Consider the following 27729-nt stretch of genomic DNA (forward strand, 5'->3'; position numbering starts at 1 on the left):
AAAAATACAAAAATTAGTCTGGCATGGTGGTGCATGCCTGTAATCCCAGCTACTTGGGAGGCTGAAGTAGGAGAATCGCGTGAACCCAGGAGGCGGAGGTTGCAGTGAGTTGAGATTGTGCTACTGTACTATACAGCCTGGGTGATAGAGTGAGACTCCAACTCAAAAACAAAACAAAACAAAACAAAAACTGCACAATTACCTTTCCAATGTGATTTTATTTTATTTTATTTTATTTTATTTTATTTTTTGAGATGGAGTCTTCTCTGTCGCCCAGGCTGGAGTGCAGTGGCGCGATCTCGGCTCACTGCAAGCTCCGCCTCCTGGGTTCACCTCATTCTCCTGCCTCAGCCTCCTGAGTAGCTGGGACTACAGGCGCCCACCACCACGCCCGGCTAATTGTTTGTATTTTTAGTAGAGATGGGGTTTCACCGTGTTAGCCAAGATGGTCTTGATCTCCTGACTTTGTGATCTGCCCGCCTCAGCCTCCCAAAGTGCTGTGATTACAGGCGTGAGCCACCGCACCTAGCCAGTGATTTGATTTTAATTAACCTATTTATACTATATATGGATGCTAAATTTATAACACTTAAAAGAAGTGTTAAAGAAAGAAGTATAGATTTGATAAAATATTTATTGGGTATCAAGATTTGGTATTTATCAATTACAATTTATTTTATTTTCTGATTTAGTGTTTCCCCAATATAAAACTATACTGGTTTATTTATGAATTCAAAGGTATGCCTAGACTTTTCTTTAAAAAAAAAAAAAAAAAATTGAGAAGTGAGGGCCGGATGCAGTGGCTCACGTCTTGAATCCCAGCATTTTGGGAGTCCAAGGCAGGAGGAGAGCTTGAGACCAGGAATTTGAGACCAGCCTGGGCAATACAGCAAGACCCCGTTCTCTACAAAAAATTAGAAATGTAGCTGGGCATAGTGGTACACGCCTATAGTCCCAGCTGCTTGGAAGGCTGAGGTAGAAGGATCACTTGAACCCAGGAGTTTGAAGCTGCAGTGAGCTATGATCAGGTTGCTGCATTCCAGCCTGGGCAACAGAGCAAGAGCCCATATCTTTAAAAAAAATTAAAAATAAAAATAAAATAGGGAAGTAGTTATTGTCCTGCATTCTGATTTTGAAGTATTATATTTCAATTATTCACTTAATCAAAGTGATTACACTGTTAATAGCAGTATTTGGGCTTAAATTCAGTGTTAAAATAGCTGTATCACACCATTAGTCAGTATGCAATTACAAGGAATCTAGTGGAGACAGTTGCATGCAATCCAGATATATGCAAACTAGAGATGAAGACTTCCTCAATTTAATGCATATGAGCAAATTATATAGTTAAGTAGGGCTCACTAAAGAATGAATTGTATCCATTTTTACCAGTTGGATCATGTGACTTTTCATTTCAATGTTTCAGAGATGCTTTAAAACTCAGAAGCTTTACAGCGCTGAAAGCGGTGTGAAGTTTCAAGAATCCATACCAAAACCAACCAAACAAAAATATGTCCTTAATGTTATTCCTAAATTAGGACTTTGTTCTCCCCCAACTCAATTTCTTTCACAACATTGTCTTATCAGAAAGCCTGTGATAATGCTTCCCTGCAGTCTCATCCACAAGATTAAATCTAAAACCTTGGACATAAAGATTGTGTTTCAGTGTTCAATAACATAATATTCAATGGAAGAAGCTTCATTTCTCATTCCTGAGACACCAGCAAATCAGGCTCAAAAATCATGGAAGGCTCAGAAATGATCAAGGAATAGACGCCTGATGGAACAGATGCACAGATGCTGTGCTAGAAGAAAAGACAAATGCTGAAGTGCATAATGATTTTGAAAAGATTTCTTTATCAAACATGTCATTTGTTTGAAGGACCTGAGTTGTTGGCATCAGATGTGGGATATCAGCTTGTTAGCAAAGTGAAACATGATGGCAGCTAGATACTAGCGATTGATGAGTCAATTGAAATCACTGATGCTGCTCAACTGAGCATCTTCATTTAATATGTCATTGGCCAGAAGTTAATGAAACACCTTCTGTTTTTGGTTATCATCACGGCCAATAAGACGTCACATCTCAGAGTAGCTAAATATTTTTTGTAAAGCATAGTGAGGTCTCCAAAGAAATATCAGCTGGCCAACCAATTACATACTCTCTTGGTGCTTCACAAAAAAGATGAGTGTAGTTTTTCTGTGTAAGTTCTGGCTGGGTAACATTAGTGAATCATTTGTAAACAATTCATTTATACTGGATTTATATCAATGCATTGATTTATTTGTACCACAAATAGCCTTCTATGGTTGACTCTGGGACATTACAGAGGGAATTGTTAGCATACTCATTTTGCTTATTTCACCAATGAAGTTTCTTTCTTTTCTTTTTTTTTTTCTGAGACAGAGTCTTGCTCTGCCGCCCAGGCTGGAGTGCAGTGGCGCGATCTCGGCTCACTGCAAGCTCCGCCTCCTGGGTTCATGCCATTCTCCTGCTTCAGCCTCCTGAGTAGCTGGGACTACAGGCACCCGCCACCACGCCCGGCTAATTTTTTGTATTTTTAGTAGAGATGGGGTTTCACTGTGTTAGCCAGGATGGTCTCGATCTCCTGACCTCGTGATCCGCCCACCTTGGTCTCCCAAAGTGCTGGGATTACAGGTGTGGGCCACTGCGCCCGGCCTCACCAATGAAGTTTCTGATGACCTAATTTTTTTTTTTTTAAAGGACTTTTGGCTGGGAGTGGTGGCTCATGCCTGTAATCCCAGCACTTTGGGAGGCTGAGGCGGGCAGATCACCTGAGGTCGGGAGTTTGAGACCAGCCTGACCAACATGGAGAAACTCTGTATCTACTAAAAATACAAAATTAGCCGGCCATGATGTCGCATGCCTGTAATCCCAGCTACTCAGGAGGCTGAGGCAGGAGAATTGCTTGAACTTGGGAGGAAGAGGTTGCGGTGAGCCGAAATCGCCCTATTGCACCCCAGCCTGAGGAACAAGAGGGAAATTCCATCTCAAAAAATAAAAATAAATGAATAAAAATCTAAAAAGGGCTTTTTTTTTTTTTTTTTTTTTTTTTTTTTTGAGTCTCGCTCTATCGCCATGCTGGACTGCAGTGGTGCGATCTTGGCTCACTGCAACCTCCACCTCCTGGGTTCAATCGATTCTCCTGCCTCAGCCTCCTGAATAGCTGGGATTAAAGGCATGCACCACCACACCCAGCTAATTTTTTGCATTTTTCATAGAGACAGGGTTTCACCATGTTGCCCAGACTGGTCTCGAACTCCTGACCTCAGGTGATCCACCCGCCTCGGCCTCCCAGAGTGCTGGGATTACAGGTGTGAGTCACCACACTCAGCCTCGAAAAATAAATTTTACAAGGCTGACCTTCATGTTTAATTGGGCAGGGTAAATATGAGAGAGTCAGGAAGAAAGAGTTAGACAAAGCCGATAAACCAGTGAAAAAAAGCCTCCCAGGCCTCCGTAAAACAGCCCATGTTATTTAGCAGTACAGCTTCTCTGGGAAGCCCCAAGTTTCCAAAATCAGTGGGAAGGAAAGAAACACCTGCCACTCAGACAGCTCACTCAGGAAGAGCTGTGTGTTGGTGGTTTTGTTTTGTTTTTCTGTATAAATAGACTTACAATTGAAAACAAAATTCTATAATGCTGTAGTAGAGCATTTCTATGCTGTCTTTCAGTCAAGCCTCAGTTTATTAACATAATATAAAATCAAAGTAACCTTTACAACATAATAAAACCAAAAGTATGGCTGTAAAGTAGTAAGACTAGTGGTTGTTGTCTGTTTTGTTGTTGTTGTTATCTTAAGTGAATCCATCACCCATAGAATCCATAAACTTATTTGAAGGATGCTGACATTGGTCAAAACATTTCAGGACTCCTCACTGGGAACTGTGTTCAGGGCTAGCTTCCAAGCTCCAGAGAAAATCAGTCTCATTACTCTATAGTCACAACTACATAATATGATCATAAATTTGGTAAGGGGAAACTGAATAATTTAAGACATAGATTTAATCTTTTTGTTATATGTGAATATCAACTTTCACATTGTAAAATTGTCACTGAATTTTAATATAAGAATCAAGCTGTTGACTAAAGTAAAAATTTTATTCAATTAAAACCAAACCATTAAATTACTATGTTTACAGATTTTAAGTACACAACTTATTTTTATCTAAGAATAAGTGTTTTCATTGGAAGATAATGAACAACAGGCATTTAATAACATTTTAATTTTATGTGTTTAAATATTCATAGCTATGTTCATAAACCCACATGCCTGATCTAGTGATTATGCTTATGAAATGCAGTATTTCTTACATGCCACAAATCTCCATCTACTTTCTGAAAACTATTAAATTTGCAATGCAGTACAAACCACTATATGTTTTTAGTAAAATATTCTATAATAGTAAAAATAGGAAACTACCCCAAAGCAACAAAACAATAACTACCTGCAAGGGGAAAAGAAGGCATCATTTGTTCAGGGACTACTCCGTGACAGGCTCTTTATGGACATTTTCTTGTTTAATCCATAGAACAACCCTAGGAGGTATTATCACAGTGCAGCTGGCTCATGAACAACTCTGTAGCTTACCTTTCCTAGAGCTTTTTCAACAATCCCATTATTATACTCCACTGCCTGTCTGAAAGAACACAGTTCTTGTTCTTAAAAACAAAACAAAACACAAAAATTTTACCAACATTGTTATGGGGCATAGAAAATGTCAGGCGTTAGGAAGCTGAGAGTCAAAGAATCATAGGCTTCCTTGTCCTGGCCTTTTCTATTATTCTTGATGTAAATGAACAATTGGAATCACAGGGAGATGAGCATGTTTCCTACTACTAAAAAATTATACTATCATCAGTCTACTTACCAAAAATTTCAATGAAACTGGATCTAAAGAATAATAGTAATATACTCTATCAGGCTGCAATTTTACAATACTTCATCATCGCATAATCATGCCAAATAAATAGAATGATAGTCATTCACAGATTACATTAGATTATAGATGTTAAATTTAAAATGAGAAATCAAGTATCTGGAGTTCCAATAATTTTTCTGTAGTGCCTTCATCTTCTCTAACATTACAGTTAATTAATGACAACTTGTGTTTTAATAAAACCTATATTCCATGATTCTCTAAGTGTTCTAATCAATGGTTGTGCCAAGTTGTCTGCCCCAAAAACCACTTCAGGGCTTCTGAATAATATACATGTAATGTTGCAATGTCTCCTCCCTGGATGCCACAGAGGCACTCTTTTCACCTTTCAGGTTATCTTCAGCTTTATCTTTCCCTCTCTTTCTCACCCAAATATTGGTGTTCAAATGCTCTTTTTTTTCCCTCCAAGCTCCTGCATCCTTTCATTCCTCCTAATCACCCCAATCAATCCTTGACTCTGAATTCTTCCCCTGGTCTTCCCAGTACCTGGCCTTGAACCCCTCTGGGAAAACACTGTGAGTTCAAAACAGTTGTTTGTGGTTTGTTCGGCGGGTTCCCCCCCACCCCCATTTATTGCCTAGTGAAAGCCCAGCTATATCGTGAAAAATGTGAATTGAACATAAATTGTCCCAAGTCAACAGGTTAATCAAAGTTATTTAGGGGCTACTGTCATTTTAATAAAACAATAATCACAAAAATAATTTAAATGGTTTTATTTAAGTCCAACAAAAATTGAAGGGATCCTGGGTATTGCTTTCTGAACACAAACATGAAATTAACAAAACAACAATTCATGTTTCTAGTTTTAAACACTTTAGTTCTACATATAGAATGCTGATATTTGAAAAAGATTTTCAACAAGGTCAACACAATGTATGAGATAATGCATACTGGGTTATGAATTAGGCCAGACTTCACCTCCATCTTCCCATTTATAAATCCTAAATTGGGGGGAGTTTTTTTGCTTTTTCATTTCACAAATGATTGCTCAACACAGGATGAAATACACCAAAAGAAGAAAATAGTCTTTTTATACCTAGGGAAGAAGCTACTACTCTTAAAATGATCACTTCAAGGTAACAGACATCCAAATTGATGTGGTTTTCTCTGAAACCTCATCAGTAAATCATTTCTTGCACAGTAGGTTCGGCATTAACCCTGCATTTAGGATAGGTAGTGTTATGGAGGGCTGGCTGCTGCATACCAACGTCAGTATCAAGTTCTTCGTCAGGAATTAGAGACTGTCCCGGATACCAAGCAGGACAACACTGGCAAAAAAACAAAAAGTGAACTGCAGATAGGTCAAAACAGGCCACATTTCCTCTTAGAAAAAATGTCATAAAATGTTACATGGATATGTTGTTTTAAACTCTGGTTTATAATAAAACACGATGGAATGTTTTATTTTTAACACCTCAAATTCAAATGGTGTTGACGCAGGTTGTATTTTAATAAAACATATGACACAAGACACACACCCTATTAGAGATCAAACATTATAAATTTGCCATCTGGTGAAAGCTATTGTTATAGTTACTATAAAGCTTACATTTCTCTCCATTCATCAGATTTGTAAATAGGTTGAACTGTCATCAGATTAAAAATATACAAAACTGCTTGGTTTGTTAAATGTTAATGAAAGAGATTTGCTTCAGTTTCAACAGATTTTTTGAAACGAGTTTCTCTAATATTCAAAGGATTTATGTTCCTCTGTTAAGTTACCATTAGTCCAAGTACTCTGAACACTCCCCGCTTCAAATGCTTCCAGCAAAGTTAGTGTTTTCCAAGCTGTAAATTTCAATGGTTATGATAGAACCAAACCTCGGTAAAAAAGCAGTGCCCTTTGGAGTCGTCATCCAAACAAATATAAGAGCTCTATCAATTTATCACTAGCCCGGTTTTGCAGAAATTCCATTCACATAACTCCTATGAAAATCAACCGGTTTTACCATATCAAATGACCCAAAGAACACCGCAGGTATCCAGGGGAAACAGTCCACCAATGCATCATAGCTCAACTTTAAAGTCAATTTAAGAGACAATCTGGGCTCTGTAGCTCTTAAAGGGACAAACCCCGTCTAACCATTGGCTAAAGCTTTCTTAAGTTAATGAACTTTTTATTTTCCACACTTTTGGTACCAAGAGATTTAACCAGAAAAAAGCTCAAATCTCAGGATTCACACTACAGTATGGAAAAACAGAGTATACAGCAAGCACCATTTACTTCCTTTGATCTCTCAAAGATGTCAATACAATTCCAGTGAGGGGGTGGGGAAAGGGGGAGTGAGTGAACCGGGGAAGGAAACTTCACCCACAGGAAAAAAAAAAAAAAAAAAAAAAAATCGGCTTGGTGGCAATTTCAAAACAAGTTTCCAAACTACTGAAGAGGCTCCGGCCCCCTCTGACTTGCAGGAATCACACATAAGAAAAGGACAGAAAATACTACAGGGCATGCTTATTTTAATTGCCCATGGGTTTCCAATGCAAAGCACGACAACTTAAATGCATATTCCAAATTCTTGCTCCAAAGCCGTCTTCTTTGTGCACTGAAAAGGAGGAAAGACAACCCCATCAATTGTTCTCTGCAGATAAAGGCACTGTTTTGCAGATTTCCCCCCAGATCTGGGCCAGCCTTGCTAATGACCTGCCCACCCACCTGGGGCCCTTCCCAAGGTGGCCCACGGGAACTGCCCCACACCTTCAGGAGCCAAATGCGTGACACTGGACAACCCCAAGAGGTCTGACTTTTCCGTTTGGCCGTTGGTCTCCACGAAGACGCAACCTGGAAGAGTTCGAGCCGTTTATTTTCCTAGAGGAGCTGAGGTTCAATTACTACTCTTTTTAAAATCTTACATTTTCTTTTCTCTCACAAAAGACACATCTGAAGGTGAATCTGCAGCATTTTTCTACGGAGAAAACACGAGCTCGAGATCCCAGAGCTACCAGGGGTTCTTTCAACGCCAGCATTAAGGCAGTTAAGCAAAAGCTGAATTTTCGGAATTCTGGCCTTTTTTTCCCTTAACATAAGACCACCAGCTGTTAGGGCACACACCAAAGCTACAGCGCCAATTTTCATAGGCTCACGTTTAAATGAGATATACAGAAAACGGAGCCTGGGCAACGTGTAGGGGTCGAACTAGCAATGGCACACTTGTCTGTTGAAGAGCCGGGGCATTTTCTTGGAAAATGGTGCCTACGTGTTCATAGGCTTCGCCACTGTCCTGAAAGAGAACATACTATCCACTCTTGGGGCATTTTTAGGGACTCAAAGGTTCTGTGGAATCCCAACCGGGGCCTGATAACTCGAAATGGCATCCCCTACCCATGGGAGCTCCGGGAGGGGGCGTTTTAAGTCGGGCCAGGTGGGTGGGGAGGCCTCTGGCGGGTTTTTTGTCCAAGTCCCATGGGAACCCCAAACCCAAAAAGCACACGCCAACTTCCCAGGAGAATGCCCAGGAAGAACTTCTTCGCTTCCGTTTTTTTAACAATTTTGCGCTCAACCGCCACGACCTACATTCCTCCGCGAGGCGCCCAGAGCTGAGGAATAACAACGGAGTTTAAACTACATAACAGTTCGGCAGCCTGTAGTCTGCGCTTTGCTGCGCTCCGCGGGGGTTCGCATCCGGCCGCCATGTTCACGACTCGAAAGCCGCCCCAAAACCAGCCCCCCTTCCCACATCCCTCTCCTCTCCTCCCCTCCCTCCCAGCTCAACCAAGGCCGCGGCACTGCAAAGCCGCTTTCAACTCTACCCCCCACCCCCTCGCAGCAAAATCCGACTCGACGGCTGCGAGGTGTGCGCCTGCGCGCGGCGCGGGGAGGGCGCGGGAGTGGGAGGCCTACGGGCCCCCGGCCGGGGCTTGAAAAGGCCGGAGCCACGGGGAAGCGGGGGAGGGGTTGGGGTCCCGGCCGGAGCCTCCTCTTTCCTCTCAGCGGGTCCCCGCTCTGGCCCTGGCCCGGCTCTCACACGTGCGCGCTAAAAACCCACTTCAAAGTCTGTTCCCGGCACGGGGGCGGCCCCTTTTGCGCCGGCCCCTGGGCACCCGCGCGGGCCGACAACCAGTTCCCGGGCCTCGCAGCTCCCTCTGTCCCAGGCGCTGCGAAGAGGCCGGAGGGGCCGAGCGAGAGAGGACGTTCGCTGATGACCCCCGGGAGCCGCAAGCGGCCTTCGGGTGGACGAATACCTCCCTGCCCCCAACCCCCACCGCTTTAGAAAATTGAATTGAACACAAAGTTTGCGGCCAGCGCTACGCAGTGGCCTTCGGAGCTCACCATTGTTTGGGCTCGTATTGACCCCAGGTCCGGATTAGGCAGAGGCTGATTCCTGCTTTACAGCCCCGCCGGCCTAATGAGGCCGGGAGGCGATGGGGCGCGAAGCGTCCTCAGAGCCTGGGCGACCGCCGGCTTACGGCCGCCAAGGGCCCTGTAGGTGGAGGTCAAAGGGTCAGCGGGCAGAGACCGCGAGAGAATTGACCCTAGGAAATGAGGTCCCTTCCCCCCGCCCGAGCCTCAACAGAGACTTGCAAGAACTTGGTGTGTGGACAGGGACCCTGGGAGCCCCCGCGAGGGGTCCGAGGACAGCTGAGCTGGAGCCCCGACTTCCGAAACGCCTGGCCTCGCCGCCTCTGCCCCGGCCCGGGCCAAGGATCCACTGGAGGCTTGGGACTCGAGGGACAAAAACCTGTGAGAGGAAACCAGTCTAGGTGCCAGGAAAATCTCTTCAGGCGATGGGCACGCTGCTGGCGATTCTTCCACAAACTTACATGTTAAGAGGCCCTTCGACTTTGCTCCTCTGTTTTAGGGAGCTTTTTTGAAGGGGGAGAGAGAGCCAGGGCGAAGAGGCAGACATCAGGCTGGGAGAAGGGAGAAGGGGGAGGAGCGAGGAAGTCCTGAACACTCCAACTTTTCTTGGGAGGCTTTGTGAGTGGAGGTCTCTGCTCACTCATGTCCAACTTTAGTAATTTAGATCGACCGGCCTGCTTAGCGTGGACCCTGTCCTGATCTTTAACCTTCCGAAGCTGGATGAAGGCCAAACTTCTGTCTTGCATGGAAATAGCCACCTCCCTTTTGCCTAACAGTGGAAATCTTCTTATGCAAAATCACTCATTTTGAAAAAGGGACTTTCAACAAAGATCTTACAAGGTGCAAGAGGAAAAGTAACAAGTTGATTTATACTAAGAGTCTGGCCCATGCCTCGGGCTTGAGCATTTATGAGTTTTTTTTTTGGGGGGGGGTACTTACTCTCTAAGGTTGTTTACTGAATATTCAAGAATGTAATTGTGCACTCCCAGAGCCAGATTATAGAGGGGAAATCTGTGAAAAGTTTTCTATCAAAATAAGGAGTTTTCTTTACCGCAAATGACAAGGGTGGAGGACATGATTTTGAGAAATATGATGCTATACCCAAATTAGATGTAATGATCTACACGGGCAAAACTTTATATTCTCCTAATATTGGTTATCATAATTGTTTTTCATTTAATTGATATCTTCCCCTTTTAGGACACTCAGAATACTTTCCTGTAAAATTTTATGGTGGAATAATTTCAAGTAAGAAAAGATCAAACTGCTCTTTCTCTTTTAAGGAGATATTTAATACATTTAATTGAAACGGAGGCAAATTTTTGGTGGAATCTTGTACCCAACACAGGGCTCTACTTCCATTTAAAGTTAGGTTAGATTGAGGGTGGGGGAGGGAACTCATGGAGAAAGTGATAAATTATGGAAATTCATTGTACAGTTCAGAAGAAAAATATACTATTTAGACTTCACAATGGAACACACTTAGAGCCAGTCTTATGAATATATACTTTCTGAGAACTTGCTGAGCATTTAAAATGGTCTCTGGTTTGAGGTGAAGGAAAAAACCTGAAATAGGAATCTGGTCCAGCACCCTCAATGTCAAGGTCAAGATCGGAATGTCTGGGTTGGGAGTGATAGACTGACCAGGTTACCTGCTCGTCACATGTGGAGTCATCCCAATCTCCGTTCATGGCATTCAGGCTTGGATATTGGTGGAAGAAAATGCAAAAGACCCCATTATTCTCCACTAACAAAAAATAGCCTCCAAAGCAATTTGCAATTAGAAACTGTCAATAATTGTCTGTTGACAAAGATCAGTAGATAACTTAAAATAGATTGCTTCAACTGCGTGAATTCACAGAATCAAAGTTTCTTTTAATCATCAGAAGTTCTATAAACATTTCAATTTCAGATTGATTTATTTGAACATGAAAAAAAATCAGGCACCAAATACAAAAATGTTATAACATAAATAAGATGTGCCAAGACTTTATTTCTTCAAAAAGAACAATAAACAAAAATTCTAGAATTGAAAATGATCATATATAATACCAAATTGACTGCCACCAAAAACCTAGAGCATTGCCCCTTAAAGGAGGTACTTAAGCCTATTCAATACATTTCTAAATACTTTACAATTCCTTATCTCCACCTTTCTGTTATTCATGCAGAGATTGGGCTCAATAACAAACAGCACCCTAATAAAAAAGGTCTCAATACTCTACCCACTCCAGCCCCCCCAAATAGCAATCAATTTCTTTTCCATATAACCATTGTAAAAGAACTGTTTGTCCAAAGGAGTTGCTTCACTGAAGATTAAATGGATTGTTAACATTTCATCACAAAGCAAACAACCGTTTTTCATTGTTATTGATTTTAATGGAAACAATGCTCTTAACATCTTTGCCTACAAATCATGAACTTTAAAAATACATATTTTGCAATTTTTTTCCATAGCATCATTTCAGAACTGCTGCAGTTATTACACCGCTATATAAATGTTATGGATAATTGCGATAATTATGAACTATATACAGCAAACAAATCAGCTTTTGCCTTCCAAAATTGTAAATGGACTATGGTTCTTTTAAGAAGCACTTTAACCATAAGTAAGCAATGCTCAACTGGCCTTACTCATCACCACTGTTTCAGACATAAGCTATCTTTTGAAAATATATAGATAGCTACTAGATAGATTGATAGACAGATTAGATAAGTCATAGATACAAACATATATAGGTATATGGGTGATCTCTAGATAGAAAACACAGACATGCATCCTGCCGCAATTTTCATTTTTATGTAAGGTAATAAAGAACTAAGGGACATAAAATTCATTAGGTTACCTTATGTTTATATATGTAGGGCAGGGATGATTAAATCCAGCTTCTCAGTCTTTGAAGTACAAGATTGAGATGTCATGGCCACTAACTGAATTGATCAGTAATATTTGATTTGCATGCCGAAAATCCAGGACAAACACATTTAAACTCGCAGTTAAACAACCATCTGAGATAGAGATAAAGAAAGGAGAGTCTTCCCAGATGGAAACTGACACTGTAAGGAATTTATACTGTAATAGAAAAATAATTTAACAATTAAAAAAGGGATCTGAGTGAGTTATAAATACCAACAAACAAGATTTAATTTGCTCACATCTCCTCTTTGTAGAAGAAGGCTGTTACAAAACAAGAGAAAGGAGTCAGTGGTTCCAAAATTGTAAATTGTGTTCTTCTTTCAAAACAATAAAATTTTAATGCTAAAGCAGTTATAATCAAAAGCTGTACAGAACTTGTTAGAAAACATTTATCCATAAATATTGTTCAGTTCCCGGCACTTGTAGCAATAATTAAATTACAAACGATAAATATGGCATCAATGGATATGTATTTACAAAAAAAAAAAGTTATTACAAAAGGCAACTGCATACTAAACGTCACAATCTGTGTAGAGTAACATCACATCCTCAGCCTGAAAAAAATACTGAACAACAGTTTCGACCCTATTAGACAAAAATACATTCACAAGTGTAATGCTTTGAGGAAAAGTTCAAGACATAACAGGACTTTGGCACGGTTTAAGACTGTGAGAGTTTAAACAATCACCACTAAGGCGAAAAAGAATTTCCATCAGTTTAACATCACCACCACCAACAAGCCTTCTATAACTTCCTCTCGAGAAACAGGACAACTGTTAAAATGAATTGCAGGAGTTTAAGAATGGGGTGTGCAGACAGCAAGAGGAAGGGGAAGAAAAAGCAGTGTAAAGATTTTGTAAAAAATGCTTCCAATGCCAAAACATATTTTCTAATCCTGAGAAAAGGGCATGGCTACTTTTGGATCTTGCCCAAAACCTTCCTGGACAATTGCAATTAACAAGATGTAGCCCTATATATGGCCTCTTGCCTTAAAACTCCATTTCCATCTGATTGGTCTCAGTTTTCTTTTAAAAATGCATTTGGTCCATTCTATAGTTAACAGGGTTTGTGTTTGTCCTCAGACGTACCATTCGTTAAAATTAGGAGGAAGTCCAGGGTTGTGGCTGGTGCTAGTTTGAACTGCAGAAGGGGTTTTAGTGGTATCTTTACTGTTTGCAGAAGCTATAGCGGGTGGAGTGGAAGATTCATAGCCTGAACTGGCAGCAGGGGAGGAATCTGACCCTTGAGATTCATGAACCTAAAATTAACATGTATATATTATAATGAATATAATTCCAACTGGCAATGTGCAAGCAAAAACAAGAGCAGAATTCGAGCACTGTAACAACAAGACCGCCCAGTGACCCACTTAAAAGAAAAATGCTGCTTTAAAAAAAAAAAAAAAAATCCATATTACCGATGTCTAGAAAACCCGGAGATGTTCGCTAAAAACCAGTTTTGCTCCGAAGACTGGTATTATGGAAAAGGAATAAACACTCTGTTTTGGTCATGCCACTTCAAAAATGCTTTCTCCACGGATGGAGTGGGGTAAGCAGTTACACTGTGAGGTCCTATAAAATACTAAATCCGGGCCCAGGTTTCATCAAGCCCGTTTCGGCTTGGGAAAGCAGGTACAGAGAAGGTGGCACAGGGGCCCTGAGCGCTGCGAAGTCGCAGACAAATGTGTGGGAATCAGATCGCGCTCCTCGGCCCTATTGTTTTATCCGAAGCCAAAGAGCGAATGAACCACCCACCCCCGGGTTCGGCGCGGCTACTCTCGGTTCCCACCGCGGGCTGAGTCGGGAAGAGGCGGCCACGGCAGTCCCGCAAGCCTAGGCGAGCTCGGCTAGAGCTTCCCAGTAAACAACCGATTGTTCCCTCCGCTTCCTCCCCCTCCCAACTTTGCTCACTCCCGCCCCCACCCCGCCCGGTCCCCAAAATGGGTTCAAGGTGTCACTGCTGGAGCAAATCGGATTTAACGTGGAGGACAGAGGGTGGGCAGCGCGGGCGCTTCCGTTCCGCGGCCCGGCGTCGGGCCGAGTGTTTACAAACCGCCGACCGCTAATAAAGAGGTAATTACCTTCATGTGTTTGCGCAGGGAGCTCGGGTGCGTGTAGGACTTGTCGCACACTTTGCAGATATAGGGCTTGTCCGAGGTATGCACATGCATGTGCTTCTTACGGTCGCTGCTGTTGGCAAAGCGTCTGTCACAGCCTTCAAATTCACATTTGAAAGGTTTCTCACCTGCAAAAGGCAAAAACCCAAAGGGGGTAAAATACGGTCAGCGCCGGAGTTTCCCAGAGGCAAGCAGCAGGAGACTGAGCTCCCGGCGGTCTTCCCGGAGAGGGAGCGCCGACTGGGGGCTGCTGTTGAGAATCTATTTTCCCTGGAGAGAAATGAAGAGCGTAGGTTGAGCCCGCTAGGTTTGGGAGTGGTGGTCGGGGCGGGGGTGGGGCAGGGCAGGCCCAGAACCTGACCACGTCTTTGTTCTTGCAAGGAGGGAAAGCCCCTGGCTCCTCCGAAGTTTCCCCTAAGTTGTGTTTCCACCCCACCCGACCCAGGGCTCCCAATGCGCGGCCACGTTCCGCCACCACCTCGGCGATGTAACCGAGTCCGGCGGGACAATGGGCCCCGGACAGGACAATCCCGTTCAGCCTCTTTGTACCTTTTAATTTGCCTCTTTCAAATGCAGTGGTTTGGCTAAGCCCGGTATTAAAAAGCCTGGGTAGTCGTACTTAATGTTTGGGGGGGGGGTGTATATATATATATATATATATATATATATATATATATATATATATATAAAAATCCAGGGGGCTCCAGACAGTTTTACAAGATGTTATGAACAACCCACGAAACTGCTTTAGCTTTCCTCCCGGAGGACTGAATTGAACCTGGAACTCCAAATAAAAATAGTTTGACAAAAGTATCAGTCATTTAATTAGGAGATGTGCCAATCAAGTGTAAAAAAGAGCGGAAGTAACCGAAAGTTAGTTTTCATTAGCATTTCTATGGTTGCCTTCCACGAATGTGTGCCGAGAGCTAAGTCGCTTGTAAGCAATATGCTCTCAACACATTCGGAGTCCCTTCACCGTAACCCAGAAAGGGAGACAAAAAGAGGCGGCGCCAGTTTGTTCCTGGGCGCGAGAAGGTCCCAATTAGTTCCTGAGACCGCAGAGCAGTCTGCCCGGGAAGTTAGAACTCGGCAAAGGCGCCACGGGACGGGGAGGGCTAGGGGTGGAGGGTCACTGACAGCGCTTCTTTTTCGAGCGGCCGTTGCGGGGCGTCGCCCCTTTCCCTGGCCGCCACCTCTCTCCCTCGCGCTGTTAAGTCCGTTGCGTGACGGGGTATCGCCAGTGGAACCCACGCCCGCCTGCTTTTTCCCTTACCTGTGTGGGTTCTCTTGTGGATCTTGAGGTTCTCAGAACGGGCAAAGATCTTCCCGCAGCCCGGGAAGGGGCATGGGAAGGGCTTCTCGCCCGTGTGCACTCGGATGTGGTTGACCAGTTTGTACTTCGCCTTGAAAGACTTGCCCTCCCGGGGGCACTCCTCCCAGTAGCAGACGTGGTTGTTCTGCTCCGGGCCCCCCACATGCTCCATAGTGACATGTGTCACCAGCTCATGCATGGTGCTGAAGGTCCGGTCGCAGCTTTTCTTGGGCCGGCTCAGCTGAGCCTCGTCGATCCACTTGCACGACAGCTCCTGCTTGATGGGCTGCCGCATATAACGGAAGAAGGCGCCGGGCCCGTGGTGGGCCGCCACGTTCACGCCCATGTTCATGTTCATGGGGCTGTAGTTAGGAAACTGCGCGCCGGCCGCGTAGGGGTCCGTGCGCGGGCTGGCCACTGGGCGGTATGGGTCAGCACGGCCGAACAGCTCCCCACGCAGCCCCAGGTGGACCTGGTTGTTGTCCACGTGCCCTGTGGGCGACGGGTGCCCAGCGCCCTGCTCATGCAGCCCAGGAAAGAGCAAGTAGCCAGGGGGCTCGGGGATGCCAGGTGGAGCATGCAGGCTGCTCGCCGAGCCGGCGAAGAGCCCGTGCTGCCCGCCACCCGAGGCCGCCTCACTGAGCCCGGAGCTGCGCTGGCGGAACAGAAAGTCGCGCGTTGAGTTGAAGGCGGCAGAGGCAGCGCCGCCGTAGCTGGGCACCTGGCTGGCGTGGTGATGATGGTGGTGGTGGTGGTGATGGTGGCCCAGGGCGTTGGCGTAGCCCGAACCCTGCGGCGTGAAAGCCGAGCTCTGGCCTGAAGATAGATCGTGCGCCGCGGCAGGGCTCAGCTTGAAGGCAGCGGCGGCGGCTGCGGCGGCGGCGTGGGTTGTGTCCCCGAAGGGATTCAGCCCCATGCCTGCCGGCTCACGGTTGGGCATCTCGTGGTGGCGCGGCGCGCCGAAGCTGCCCACTCCCAGCCCAGGGAACTGCGGGCCTCCGTCCAGGAGCATCGTCATGGGTGGGACGTTCTGGGCACAGGCGATCCGGCCGAAGTGAGAGAGGGTATCGGCGAAGGAGGAGATCTCCGAAGTGCCGTAGTCGGAAAGGGGTGGCGGCGGTTGGACACTGCCGGGAGACCCCCAAGGCGCTACCAGGGGCTGCAACTTTCCGTCACTGCGAGAGTCTCCTGCAGAGGGGTAGGAGGGAGGAGGGGAAGAAAGAGCAGGGAGGGGTGTTGGGGGGGAGGAGGGAGGAGAAAAGACTCTGGGACTAGATCTGGTTTAACAAACTAACAGGCGCGCACAAAGAAAAATAAGCAAAATAGTAAGTGGAGGGCGGAGTTTGCCAATCCTGTCCCGGGCACCCCTCCTCTCTCCGAGTGCACAGAACCGCAGGGCCAGGAGGCTCCCTGGGTACCGGCCTCTGGGCTGGGCTACGCCTAGTGGCGGAACCGGCTAGCGGCCGGCCGGCGGGCAGCGGGCAGTAGGCAGGCTCGGTACTCGCCGCTTGCCGCTCGCCGCGCGAGTCCCAGCGTCTTCGCCTCCAGAGTAATGTCCTTGGACTGATAAAGTCAATCACTCACTCCTCGCACATAAACCGAGCGGGAGGCGCGCGGCGCGCGCCAATGGGGAGCCAGCTGGCCCGCGGTCACCTGACCCCCGGCCGGACCGCCCATTGGCCGCCGCGAGGCTGATTGGCAGCGCGGAGCGGAGAACATGGCAGCCGTGGCCGAGCGACCCCCGCTGATTGGGCAGCCGCCGGGTGCCTGGCAGGTGAGGCGGCGGCTGACGGGCGGCCGCGAGTGGGCTCCACCGGGCTTGAGCGGCTGCGGGGAACTGGGGCCGGCTCCAGCCGGCAAACGGCGGGACGCCGCCGGGCCTCTCGCGGGCCTCCCCCCACCCCTCGCGCTCGTTACCCGCCTTGGCCAAAGAAACTCTTTGCCCCGCGAGGATCGGTCCCACTGTTGCGCCGTCGGAGGAGACGCGGTGCCCAACGTCCAGTCCCGCCTAGGTCCCCGCTGCCTCACCACCTTGAGAACATGTCCCCTCTGTAGCTTCAGGGCGCAGATCCTGGGGAGAGCCCAGCATTTTCGCGCTCCCGGCCCAGCCGCTGCGTCCACCCCCAATCACTGCGAGTTCTAATGGCTTCGAGACCCTGGACCCAGGCCCAGATAGTTCGCCGTTTGTGCCCCCAACCTGTCGACAGCTGTCCGAGACCCAAAGGAGAAGAAATTACAATTAGAGCTGATCTCCCTTACTTCCGTCTGCGCCAAGCGTTGACCCTTTAGTTTGTGAGCAGCGGCTGTACTCGCCGCTGCCCACTTCTCGAATTACACACCGGGCACGACACAGCAAACATATACAACGCAGTAAACACAAGCACACAGCAAGAAACAAGCACACAACACAGTAAACACAAGCGCACCACAGGAAACAAACACAACACATGAAATACGCACACAACACAAGAAAGTAAACACATACGACACAGTAACATAAACTACGCACGACACAATAAACACAGGCACACAACTAAACACAACAGAGCAAATACACATAACAGCAAACACCCACAAATACAAAACATGCCAAGAGCACTTTTAGCCCGTGTTCACAAAACATGCACACAACACACTAAACACAATACACTAGACACACAGTATCAGGGTGGTTTCCAAATCACTAGGCTAATCAGCCTTGAATTCTCAACATTTTCAAATGCAAAAGTCGTGTTGGGGGGTGCTGATGCTGAATGGGGACTGTGACATGGAATTCTCTTTCCTCTGAACAGCCAAGGCTTTACTCTCTTCTACTCCTACCCGGAGAAGGTAAAGCATGTAGTGACCTCAGGGACTGCTTACCCCTTAAGGATTTACTTCCAGGGGTGCGTGTGAAAGTCCTCCCGCCTTCTGTCTGGTGCGAGGTCTTTCTAGACATAATGACCAGGTTCAGGCAAGGCTATAAATTCACTCATTTTCCCTGCAAGGCATTTGCAAAGAATGCAGGAGAGTGAGAGTGGAAAGAAAAGGCAGAGAGAAAGATGGCTGTGATTGTCACATCCCTAGCCGGGCCAAGCCCCAAAGTCTGCGCCTTGAGGCAGCCTCAGAGCCTGGCCGCCATCTCTCTGTAGGAAACAGAACATCTGATCAAGTTCAGAGGCGCCAGGAGAGACCGCCTCAAGCAGCGCTTTATAACTGCAGCCTTTCACTTCCTGCTCCCCAATCTGCCTGGCCCAGCCAACACTTCACCTTCTTTCTTAGCCGGTTTGCTGGGAGAAAACCCTACCGGTAGCACATCTTACCGTATTCACCCCCTCCCATCAAACTCGCCCCAATTCTCTCTCCACATCCAGAGCTCTCTCCCCAGGTTGGAAGGTGAGTTCACTGCTGACTTAAATTATTGCGTCTGCCGAACATAGGCTCTCCAAGACTGGTTTCAGTGCCTCTCAGCAGAGGGTTTTTTTGGGGGGTAGGGGGGCGCTGGTGTATTCAGAGAACAAATATGCTTAAATCATGCAAATGAATCCCCTGGAGTCAGGTTTACAAAAAAAGGAGGATTGCCTTTCTTCCCCCCTCCCTTTCTTTTCACTTTCTCCTTTATTTCCTCTTTTCCCTCTACCTCTCTCCACCTCCCACTAACCCTAACAGCCCTTGGCCAAGTAGTTGGTTTGAAAAAGTTTGGATTTCCTCACTGAGCTGGTCCCGCGGACAGCGGTTCTCGAGACTGGGGGACCAGGAAGGGGCGGCTGTCGAGCTCTGGCCGAGCCAGCGCTGATGCGAGAGTTTCCGGGGAGTCCCGCCAGGTACCCCGAGAATCGAGGGCCTTGCGCGATTGCAACTGGGTGAAAGGCTCAGAAGGGGGGCAGACGAGGGAGCTCATCATGCCCCTATTTGGGAAGGGGTCTCGAGCTCAGGGCAGGGGGAAGTTGCCGCCGCTGACCTACCCGGTGCCCAGTGTCCGTTTGATACGGCCACATTCCGATAATTAATTGCCTCCAGCACGTGCTCTGTAGTCCCTGGAACAAAAAGGCATAATTCAATTAGATCATCAACCGAGAAGTGGGGAGGTGGGGGCGGGGGTTGAATGCTTGTTAAGGGGCAGACCTGAGGCGATTCAGCCAGGCCAAAATCCCGGGCAATGGAGCCCTTCCCGGGACAGCCGGGCCCATCCCGAGAATGCGGTTCTGAGGGGGTGTTGTTGCTGTGTGGGACGCAGGGGTCCCAGATGCGCGCAAAAGGACGAGGCTGGGGGCTTTGTGAACAGCAGGGCAGAGGTAGGCCATTTCTACTTCGGTTTCAGTTGGTTTGAGTGGGAGTTTCCTTACTTGGGGAGGAGGACCCCTGACCCTTAAAAGAGGGTAGAAAGCAAAATCCCTCCAGATAAAGCTAGTTACTGCACATGAAAACGAAGCCCCCACCCCCAACAAAGCAAATCACTGCTGTTGGGGGCGAGGGGGGAGCGCGAAGTTTTTCTTATAACTTAGAGCTTCTCTCCTCCCCAAACTTGATTTTCAAGAGGAGACTCTGGGAACAACTTCGGGGAACAGGGCGCTTTGGGGAGCTGAGTCTGAGAACAGAGTGGTGGCTGAAGAGGGAAAGCTAAGAGGAGAAAAGTTTTTCCTACACACAGGCAGAGGTGAGGAGATGGAGACAACTCTCGTGTTTTCGTTTTTCAGGTGGAGACAGGAGTCACAGCTCTAGTGAGGGAGGGCAACTCTAACTCAGGCGTCGTGGTTCTATAACTGAGGCTCCCTCAGCAGCTTTGGCTTACTAGGGTTTACATGTGTAGTAGGCAACGTAAATGAACCAATAAATCTCTTTCATGTGTCCCCCAGTTGTATGTGGTCCGGTCTAAATATTCACATGTTTGCATGGATAGGAAATATAATGGGATCCTTTCCCTCACACTGAGTTCAAACGGTAAATAGGAAAAAGATTCATTTTTATGCCCAAATCTAAAGTAGGAAATAAAATCAGAGAAACTGATCACTTCTAAACCAGCAAAGCTTTTGAGCCCGATTTTTAGGATCCATCTTGAAGAAGCAGTAGGGAAACAGAACGTCCTGAGGGGCAGTAGGGTAGTACCGGGTTCTTCGTACAACCCAGAGCCCAACTCCACAGCACTTTTCTCTTCCGTCGAGCCTCCAGAAAAATAGAACATATACAGCACATTGTGTTATCATGCAGCATTTCTTTCTAAACACATTTTATGTGGTGGACATGAAATTATCCTGATTCAGTGACCTAGTAATTTCCTTAAGTCCAAGGGAAACGCTGCGGTCTTTTCTTCTGTTTTGTATTTAGAAAAGACTTGCAATCTAACACTCGCAACATTTTAAAGACCCTTTAAACCCAGCAAGCGGATTTCCGTTCTGCCAAGGCTTCCTGATTTATTTCAATAAATGAATCTTTGAATCCAGGAAGGGAATTATTCCAAGACGCTGAATTTGGTGCCCCTGTCTCTCCCTAGTGGAGCACAAAGTGTTTCTCATTGCAACATGTCCTTGAAACTCACCATTATTCGCCTTTTTTCCTGGTAAATGACACTTTCTTTACATAAATCCCCACCCTCTCTTCAGAGTCCCAGATCTTTTTAAAAGAAAAACTGCAAGTGGCAATAAAAAATGAAGGGGAAAGAAAGCTGGGAAAAGAATGCATTTTTAACTTCTCTTTATTTTTATGCTAAGATAAAGCCCTTAATTGGCATCAGGGGCCAAGCTGAACTATCGATTTCCAGGACCTGCTGACACACTCGCCAACAGAGTGTGTCTGCAGGTTGGCGAGTATAAAAATCACACAGCTCCAGATTTTATTGGCCACATCAGAATTTTCACTATGGTCCTATCATTTGACACATATTTTATAAGCCCTAAATACCTTTAAAATTCAATCGAGAATAAACAAATAGATATTGTTAATCAACCCCCCCTTTTCATTTTTTTTGCCTTTGTCCTCTGAAATCCAAGGCATATTGTTGCCCAATGTAATGAAATGCAAACCAGACAGGAATGAGACATTTTCATTGTACTTGTCAATCAGGGCTGTGCAGACAGATATATATACATATATATACTTGAACTTCAGAGACATAGGCTGAAGTGAATAGGGCTGAACTTGAAGAAGACAGGCAGGGAGTTGAACTAGAACTATCAGAACCCAGTTTGGAATTATAAAGGGAGTCCCTGAAATATAGAAAATGCAGTGAACCGCCCCACCCAGGTGGTAGGCAGTGGTCCTCAGGCAAATCTGAGTGAAAGGCTTATGATGAGCTGTGGCCTGCTGGGTCCTGCTGCCATGGAATACCTTTATCGCTCTGGGGGTGAGCAGGTGTTAGTCCCCATCTGCACTAGCAGTGGCTCCAGGTGCCAGGAGAGCAAGACACATTGAAAGAGGACTTCTTCCTTCCTTCTAGATCAGAACACCTTGTAGGTGGGGAATGCCCCGGCAAGAGGAGAGGGAGATGCAGGCAGAGGCCAAGATACACAATGACACATTTGATTTATGTTTACAGGTCTTTCCCCAGACACCTGAAGAGATGGGGGAAGGAGAATCAATTTGGAGAGCCAAGTTTGCCTGACATTTTGGAGCACACATTTACCCAGGACCCCCAAGTTCCTTGTAGCTGCAAAATGCTGTACTAGTTCTAAAATGTAAATTAGCTTCAAGGCAAGTAGAGAGAAGCCTTAGACTATTCTGAGATATTTGTTCATTCATTTCTTTGCTTTGACAAAGAATCCTTCTGCAAACGTGATAGGAAGATATCTCTGGACCACATTATGGCTTCTGGCAGCAACTCTCATCCTTAGTGCCTAGATCTGGAGCCCCCACCAACCATTTGTCCCCAAGCTACATTTCCTTAGTCCAGACCTATTCCACCATTTCATCTTCTTTCTCCCTTCTTCGCTGAGGGGCAGAGGCTGCATTACCTAAATTATCTTTTCTTTTGCCCAAGCTGAGAGGAAGAATTCCTGATCCCTAGGAAAAATGCTGTCTCCACTTCCAAGGAACTTTGTGTAGTTCAGGAATTGCATTTTGTAAAATCAAATTGCCTGTTGCAATTTGCACTTGGTTTGTGGTTATTCATCTAGTCCTTTCCTAGTGAGGGGATGGGAGGAAAGGGCTTTGACATTAAAACAAAGGATAGGGCCTCTGTTTCCTCCCTTTTTTCTTTCCCCACCAACAAGATAGTGTGGGGATAAATTAGACTAACTGCTGGTTTGGAGGTGAATGGCAGACTATGGTCTGCAAACTGGAGGCCAAATCTGGCCCAGAGCCTGTTGTATTTGTATGGCCCCAGGAGCCAAGAATGGTTTTATTTTATTTTATTTTTAAAACATCTTTAAAGGGTTAGAGAGCAGAAGTAGAAAAAGAAGAAAGACAAAAAAGAAGGTGGGGGAGGAAATTATGCTACAAATACTGAATGTTGTTTGAAAAGCCTGAAATATTTTATATCTGACCCTTTACAGAAAAAAATTGCTGACCCCTTGACTAGGGGTTGGACTGTAGTGTCAGCAGAGGCTAGGTATTCTTGACCAGTAGATTTTATCCACCATCACCCTCCTAGATTTCCAGCTTCATTTTGCATATGGCTTGATTTTTTTTCCCCCAGCCCCACACCTCAGTTATTTTGGGGGATAATTTTGACTTTGGAGAAAGGGAAAAAGTAGTCAAGGGAGGAGGAGTCATCAGGAGAAAGAGGGGATGAGAAGAGAGGAAAAAGAGTTGTGAATATCTCAATCAGTGACTAGGTGACCTCTGACCCTGAGGGTGGTTTTATTGTCTTTCTTCTTTGGCTAGAGATACATAGTTTATTGACCCTTTCTGCGTGACTGAGCCCTCAGGGGCAACGACAGCTCCAAACCAAGTCAGGCATGTGAGGCCAGGAAGCCTGAGGGAAGTGACCCCAATTCCCTAGGCCTGAGGGGGTTGGAGGAACAGAGAGATCAACTCCCTCCCAACTCAACTGCCCCTCCTCAGTGAGGGCCTAGAGTTCACCCAGCTCATTCTCACCCAGAAACACTCCCCTCCCTTTCTTCCCAGGACAAATGCCATCAGCCGGTAGGCTTGGGCAAAACATTTATGCTCCTTCTCTGCACTCTTCCCCTTTAAACTATAAAGATATGTTATTATAAAGATTCCAGGGTAGGCCAGGCACGGTGGCTCACGCCTGTAATCCCAGCACATTGGGAGTCCGAGGTGAGTGGATCACTTGAGGTCAGGAGTTCGAGACCAGCCTGGCCAACATGATGAAACCCCATCTCTACTAAAATACAAAAATTAGCTGGGCATGGTGGCAGGCACCTGTAATCCCAGCTACTCGGGAGGCTGAGGCAGGAGAATCACTTGAACCCAGGAGACGGAGGTTGCAGTGAGCTGAGATCACGCCACTACACTCCAGCCTGGGCAACAGAGCAAGACTCCCTCTAAAAAAACAAAACAAAACAAAGCAAGAAAGAGATTCCAGGGTGCTCCCAACAACCCAGCTTACTAACTACTACCTTAGTTCGTCCCAGGTATATACCACTTTTCTTTCCTCCCTCCCAGCCCTGTGAAATTCTCAGGGCCAGGCGTGGTGGCTCATCCTTGTAATCCCAGCACTTTGGGAGGCCAGGGCAGGTGGATCACCTGAGGTCAGGAGTTAAGACCAGCCCTGACCAACATGGAGAGCCCGTCCTCTACTAAAAATACAAAATTAAGCCAGGGGTGGTGGCGTGAGGCTGTAATCCCAGCTACTCGGGAGGTTAGGCAGGAGAATCGGCTTGAACTCGGGAGGCCGGGGAGGAGTTCAGTGAGCCGAGATCAGCCATTGCACTCCGAGCCTGGGCAAAAGAGCGAAACTCTATCTCAAAAAAAAAAAAAAAGAAAAGAAAAAAGAAATTTTCTCTTTAAGGCTGCATAATTCTCAACCCTTGCCCCTCAGACTCAGCTTTAATAGATTATATTTCACTTTTTGAACCTGGTCCAGACTGGCAAACAATTCTTTCAGACCCAAATAGCCACTCACACAAGTAAATGTTACCAGGAGATTTAAGCACACTCAAAACTCACTTTGAAGCCTCAGTTACATTGAATTTCGAATAAACAATTTTTTCTTAGTTTAAGTCTGTCCTAGTTATTGCCTGGGAGATACTTATACTAAAATATTCTTTATTGGCAATTCAGATGTATAGGACATCATGTATTGTATCTGGCAATCCTACTTTCAGGAGTATGGTCTAGACAGGCTAAATTGTCACACCCAATGGAGCTCTCACCAAAGTGTAGCCTGAGCTTGTGCCATTTGCCAAGAGTTTTCCTTTCTCCACCTAGGGTTTTCCAAAGGCTCCATTTGTGGGAAAATCAACTTGGGGACAGGGTGGCCCTGAAGGCCCAAGAAAGGCCCCTGCTGAAATTTCTGTTCTGGCTCAGTGGGCCTGTCCTTTCTCATCAAGAGGCCCAGGAGCTACCCTGGCTAGATTGTTACCACAGGACTGGCAGCAGGGTGCTGTTCCCAAACAGGGACTAATTGTGCCTGCTTCTGTCCTATCCCCTGAAGGAAAGCCCCTTGCACTACTCACCATGAGGTCTGGTACACTGCAGACATTGAGTGCTAGTGTGCTAGGGACCTTAAGATCCCACACACTACAGGCCTCAAAGTTCCATTCATTGACCTGATCCTCCTGCCATCCCTGCAGGACCTGAGATGGGTGTTTGCCTTGCATATTCTTTACTATTTTGCTCAGGTTGTGTGAGCCTGAGGCCCCCTTCCCTTTGCTCCCTAGGGTTCAAGTTTCACCAAGCCTGAAAAATCCTCCTCGCCTTGCTGCCCCTTGGTCCTTCTTTCTCTCACTTTAATGGGGATGTCTTCAAGGACAGAAGAGCTTGATTTCAGCAAGAATGCCCCTATGGGCCCTTGAGGGCTATAAACAGATGGAATCCTCAGAGCCAGAGCCTGTGGTCCCTCTGCTTAGCCCTGCCCTCCCAACCTCGATGCACAAACTTCAGTCCACACTGGGTTGTGCAGAGACCCCTCTCAAGCCATCTAGGGCTAAAGGTCAAGTTTTCCTGAGGACCAAGGACAGAGTTTAGCAGGTTTTATCAGCAGACATCCGTTCTCCTCTTCCCCTGTTCCCCACCCTCATCACACATTCCTCCATGGAAGCTCTTATCTATCTACCCATTAAATGAAAGAGGAAAAACACATGGCCTAGAGTGCCCTTTTCCTCACTCCTATCAGTACAAGTTCCAAGAGCTGAACCTGTCAGCAGCTCAGTGGCCCCAAAATCATTCCAGGAGACGTATAAAATCATAAATACTCCTATCCCACTTCGAAAAGCTCAGTAGATTCACCCCTCTGCCTCTTCCTCCCTTTTAAAATTAGTTTTAGGCTCTAAGTTTATTGTTTAGGACTCCCTGCCTGCCTGCATTAAAGAGATTTTGGCCAATTTTAGTAGCCCTGCTCCACTAAAATCATGTTTTTATCTATACACACTTGCCTATTTCCTGGGATTCATTCCTTCCTTCCTTCCTTCCTTCCTTCCTTCCTTCCCTTCCTTCCTTCCTTCCCTTCCTTCCTTCCCTCCCTCCCTCCCTCCACTCCCTCCCTCTCTATTTTCTTTTTTTGTAGTTTTGCTCTTATCCACCCCAGGCTGGAGTGCAGCGGCCATGATCTTGGCTCACTGCAACCTCAGCCTCTTGGGTTGGAAGTGATTCTCCTCTCAGCCTCCCAAGTGGCTTGAATACAGGCACTTCCACCACCACACCCGGCTAATTTTTTGTATTTGTAAAGTAGAGACGAGGTTTCACCATGTGTAGCCAGGTTAGTCCTCGAACTCCTAGCCTCAGGTGATCCCTCACCTCAGCCTCAAGTCACTAGGATTACAAGTCTGGCTCCCTCAAGTTCATCACCCCTGGGTATGGAAGGGAGCCCATTTTCTTTTCTTTCTGTTTGTTTGTTTGTTTGTTTGTTTGTTTTGTTTGTGCATGTGTGTTTTGATGGAGTTTTGCTCTCGTCACCCAGGCTACAGTGCTTTGGTGCAATCTCAACTCACTGCAACCTCTGCCTCCCAGGTTCAAGGGATTCTCCTGCCTCAGCCTCCAGAGTAGCTGGGATTACTGGCGTCCGCCACCACATCTGGCTTTTTTTCTTTTTTTTTTTTGTATTTTTAGTAAAGACGGGGTTTCACCACGTTTCCAGGCTGGTCTCAAACTCCTGACCTCAGATGATCTGCCTTCCTTGGCCTCCCAACATGCTGGGATTACAGGCGTTAGCCACTGCGCCTGGCAGAAGGGGACCCATTTTCTTAATGCACACACTTAAAAGCTCTAGCTCCCACATGATATCTTGTTTTTGTGATTCTCAATTAGAGAGTTATATTGCAATATTTAGTTTCTGCTATTAAATTTCACATCCCCTCCCTTGATTTGAGAGAGGGGAGAAGTTGCCTGCCCTCTGTTCCAGAAGCAATTGAGTAGAACCAGAAACTCTAGTCCCACATTGGAGTTTCCTGGGAATCTTTGAAATATTCAGATGGCCAGACCAACCCCAGAGCTTCTGACTCACTTGGTCTAGGGAAGGGTGCCATGGCCCTATTTTTAAAGCTCCCCAGGTGATTCTAATGAGGGAGCCACTGTGTTAAAGTTAGTTAATATCTAGAGCCTCTTTGCTCCCACCCTGCAGCCTTCCCAGGCTTACATTCTTGGCCCTGGCAATAGCACTAAGGTCTGAAAAATGCTTCAACTAGAAGTACTCTAAGAATAAACTTGGGGTTTCCACTCCAGACTGCTATCTCTATCTATTTCTTTTGCCTACCAGATGTTTCCATGAAGAAAAATCCCACCTTCAACTTCTACGTTATTCATCCTGCTTTTTAGAGATGACCCTTGTCCTGATATGAGGTGGAAGAAATAAAGGTCTGGTAAAGAAATGATATGCTCGTGGACCTGGAACCATTTATTTTATTTCAACTAAAGGGCTACACTTTTGCTGTTGCAGAATGAAATTTCCCCTGTAAGACAGTGAGGGAAGAGCTACTTGATGAAAAGGGCTGTTCTAATTCTACTTCTCCCCGATTTCAGCAGATCCACTTCTGACCTCCTTCTAGAAGAAGGGGGGTGGGTATGGGGAGCATGCCATCTCATTA

At 46.1% G+C, this 27729-nt stretch overlaps 1 protein-coding gene across 2 annotated transcripts; it reads right to left on the reverse strand.

The window, feature by feature from the left end:
• Positions 1-5758: 5758 nt before the first annotated feature.
• On the reverse strand, positions 5759-17175 carry ZIC3 (Zic family member 3). Of its 2 annotated transcripts, none has more exons than XM_031660420.1 (3): positions 15569-17175; positions 14260-14423; positions 5759-6230 (listed from the first exon to the last, which is right to left on the reverse strand). In XM_031660420.1, exons 1-3 carry the CDS (start codon positions 16623-16625, stop codon positions 6081-6083), a joined length of 1371 nt encoding a protein of 456 aa, XP_031516280.1. In that variant the 5' UTR covers positions 16626-17175; the 3' UTR covers positions 5759-6080. The 2 variants fall into 2 exon arrangements, with proteins under 2 accessions (XP_031516280.1, XP_009196621.2); XM_009198357.4 differs by lacking the exon at positions 5759-6230 and adding an exon at positions 10187-13437.
• Positions 17176-27729: the final 10554 nt, after the last annotated feature.

This window comes from Papio anubis, chromosome X, assembly GCF_008728515.1.
Source record: "Papio anubis isolate 15944 chromosome X, Panubis1.0, whole genome shotgun sequence".
NCBI classification, from domain to species: domain Eukaryota; kingdom Metazoa; phylum Chordata; class Mammalia; order Primates; family Cercopithecidae; genus Papio; species Papio anubis.

Excerpts from the sequence above, each read along its gene's own strand:
- ZIC3 (XM_009198357.4), bottom strand. The coding sequence starts at position 16,625 with ATGACGATGCTCCTGGACGGAGGCCCGCAGTTCCCTGGGCTGGGAGTG. Across the intron at positions 14,424-15,568 it reads CCACAAGAGAACCCACACAG|GTGAGAAACCTTTCAAATGT; the intron begins GTAAGGGAAAAA and ends TGCCTTTTGCAG. Across the intron at positions 13,438-14,259 it reads CCCTGCGCAAACACATGAAG|GTTCATGAATCTCAAGGGTC; the intron begins GTAATTACCTCT and ends TGTTAATTTTAG.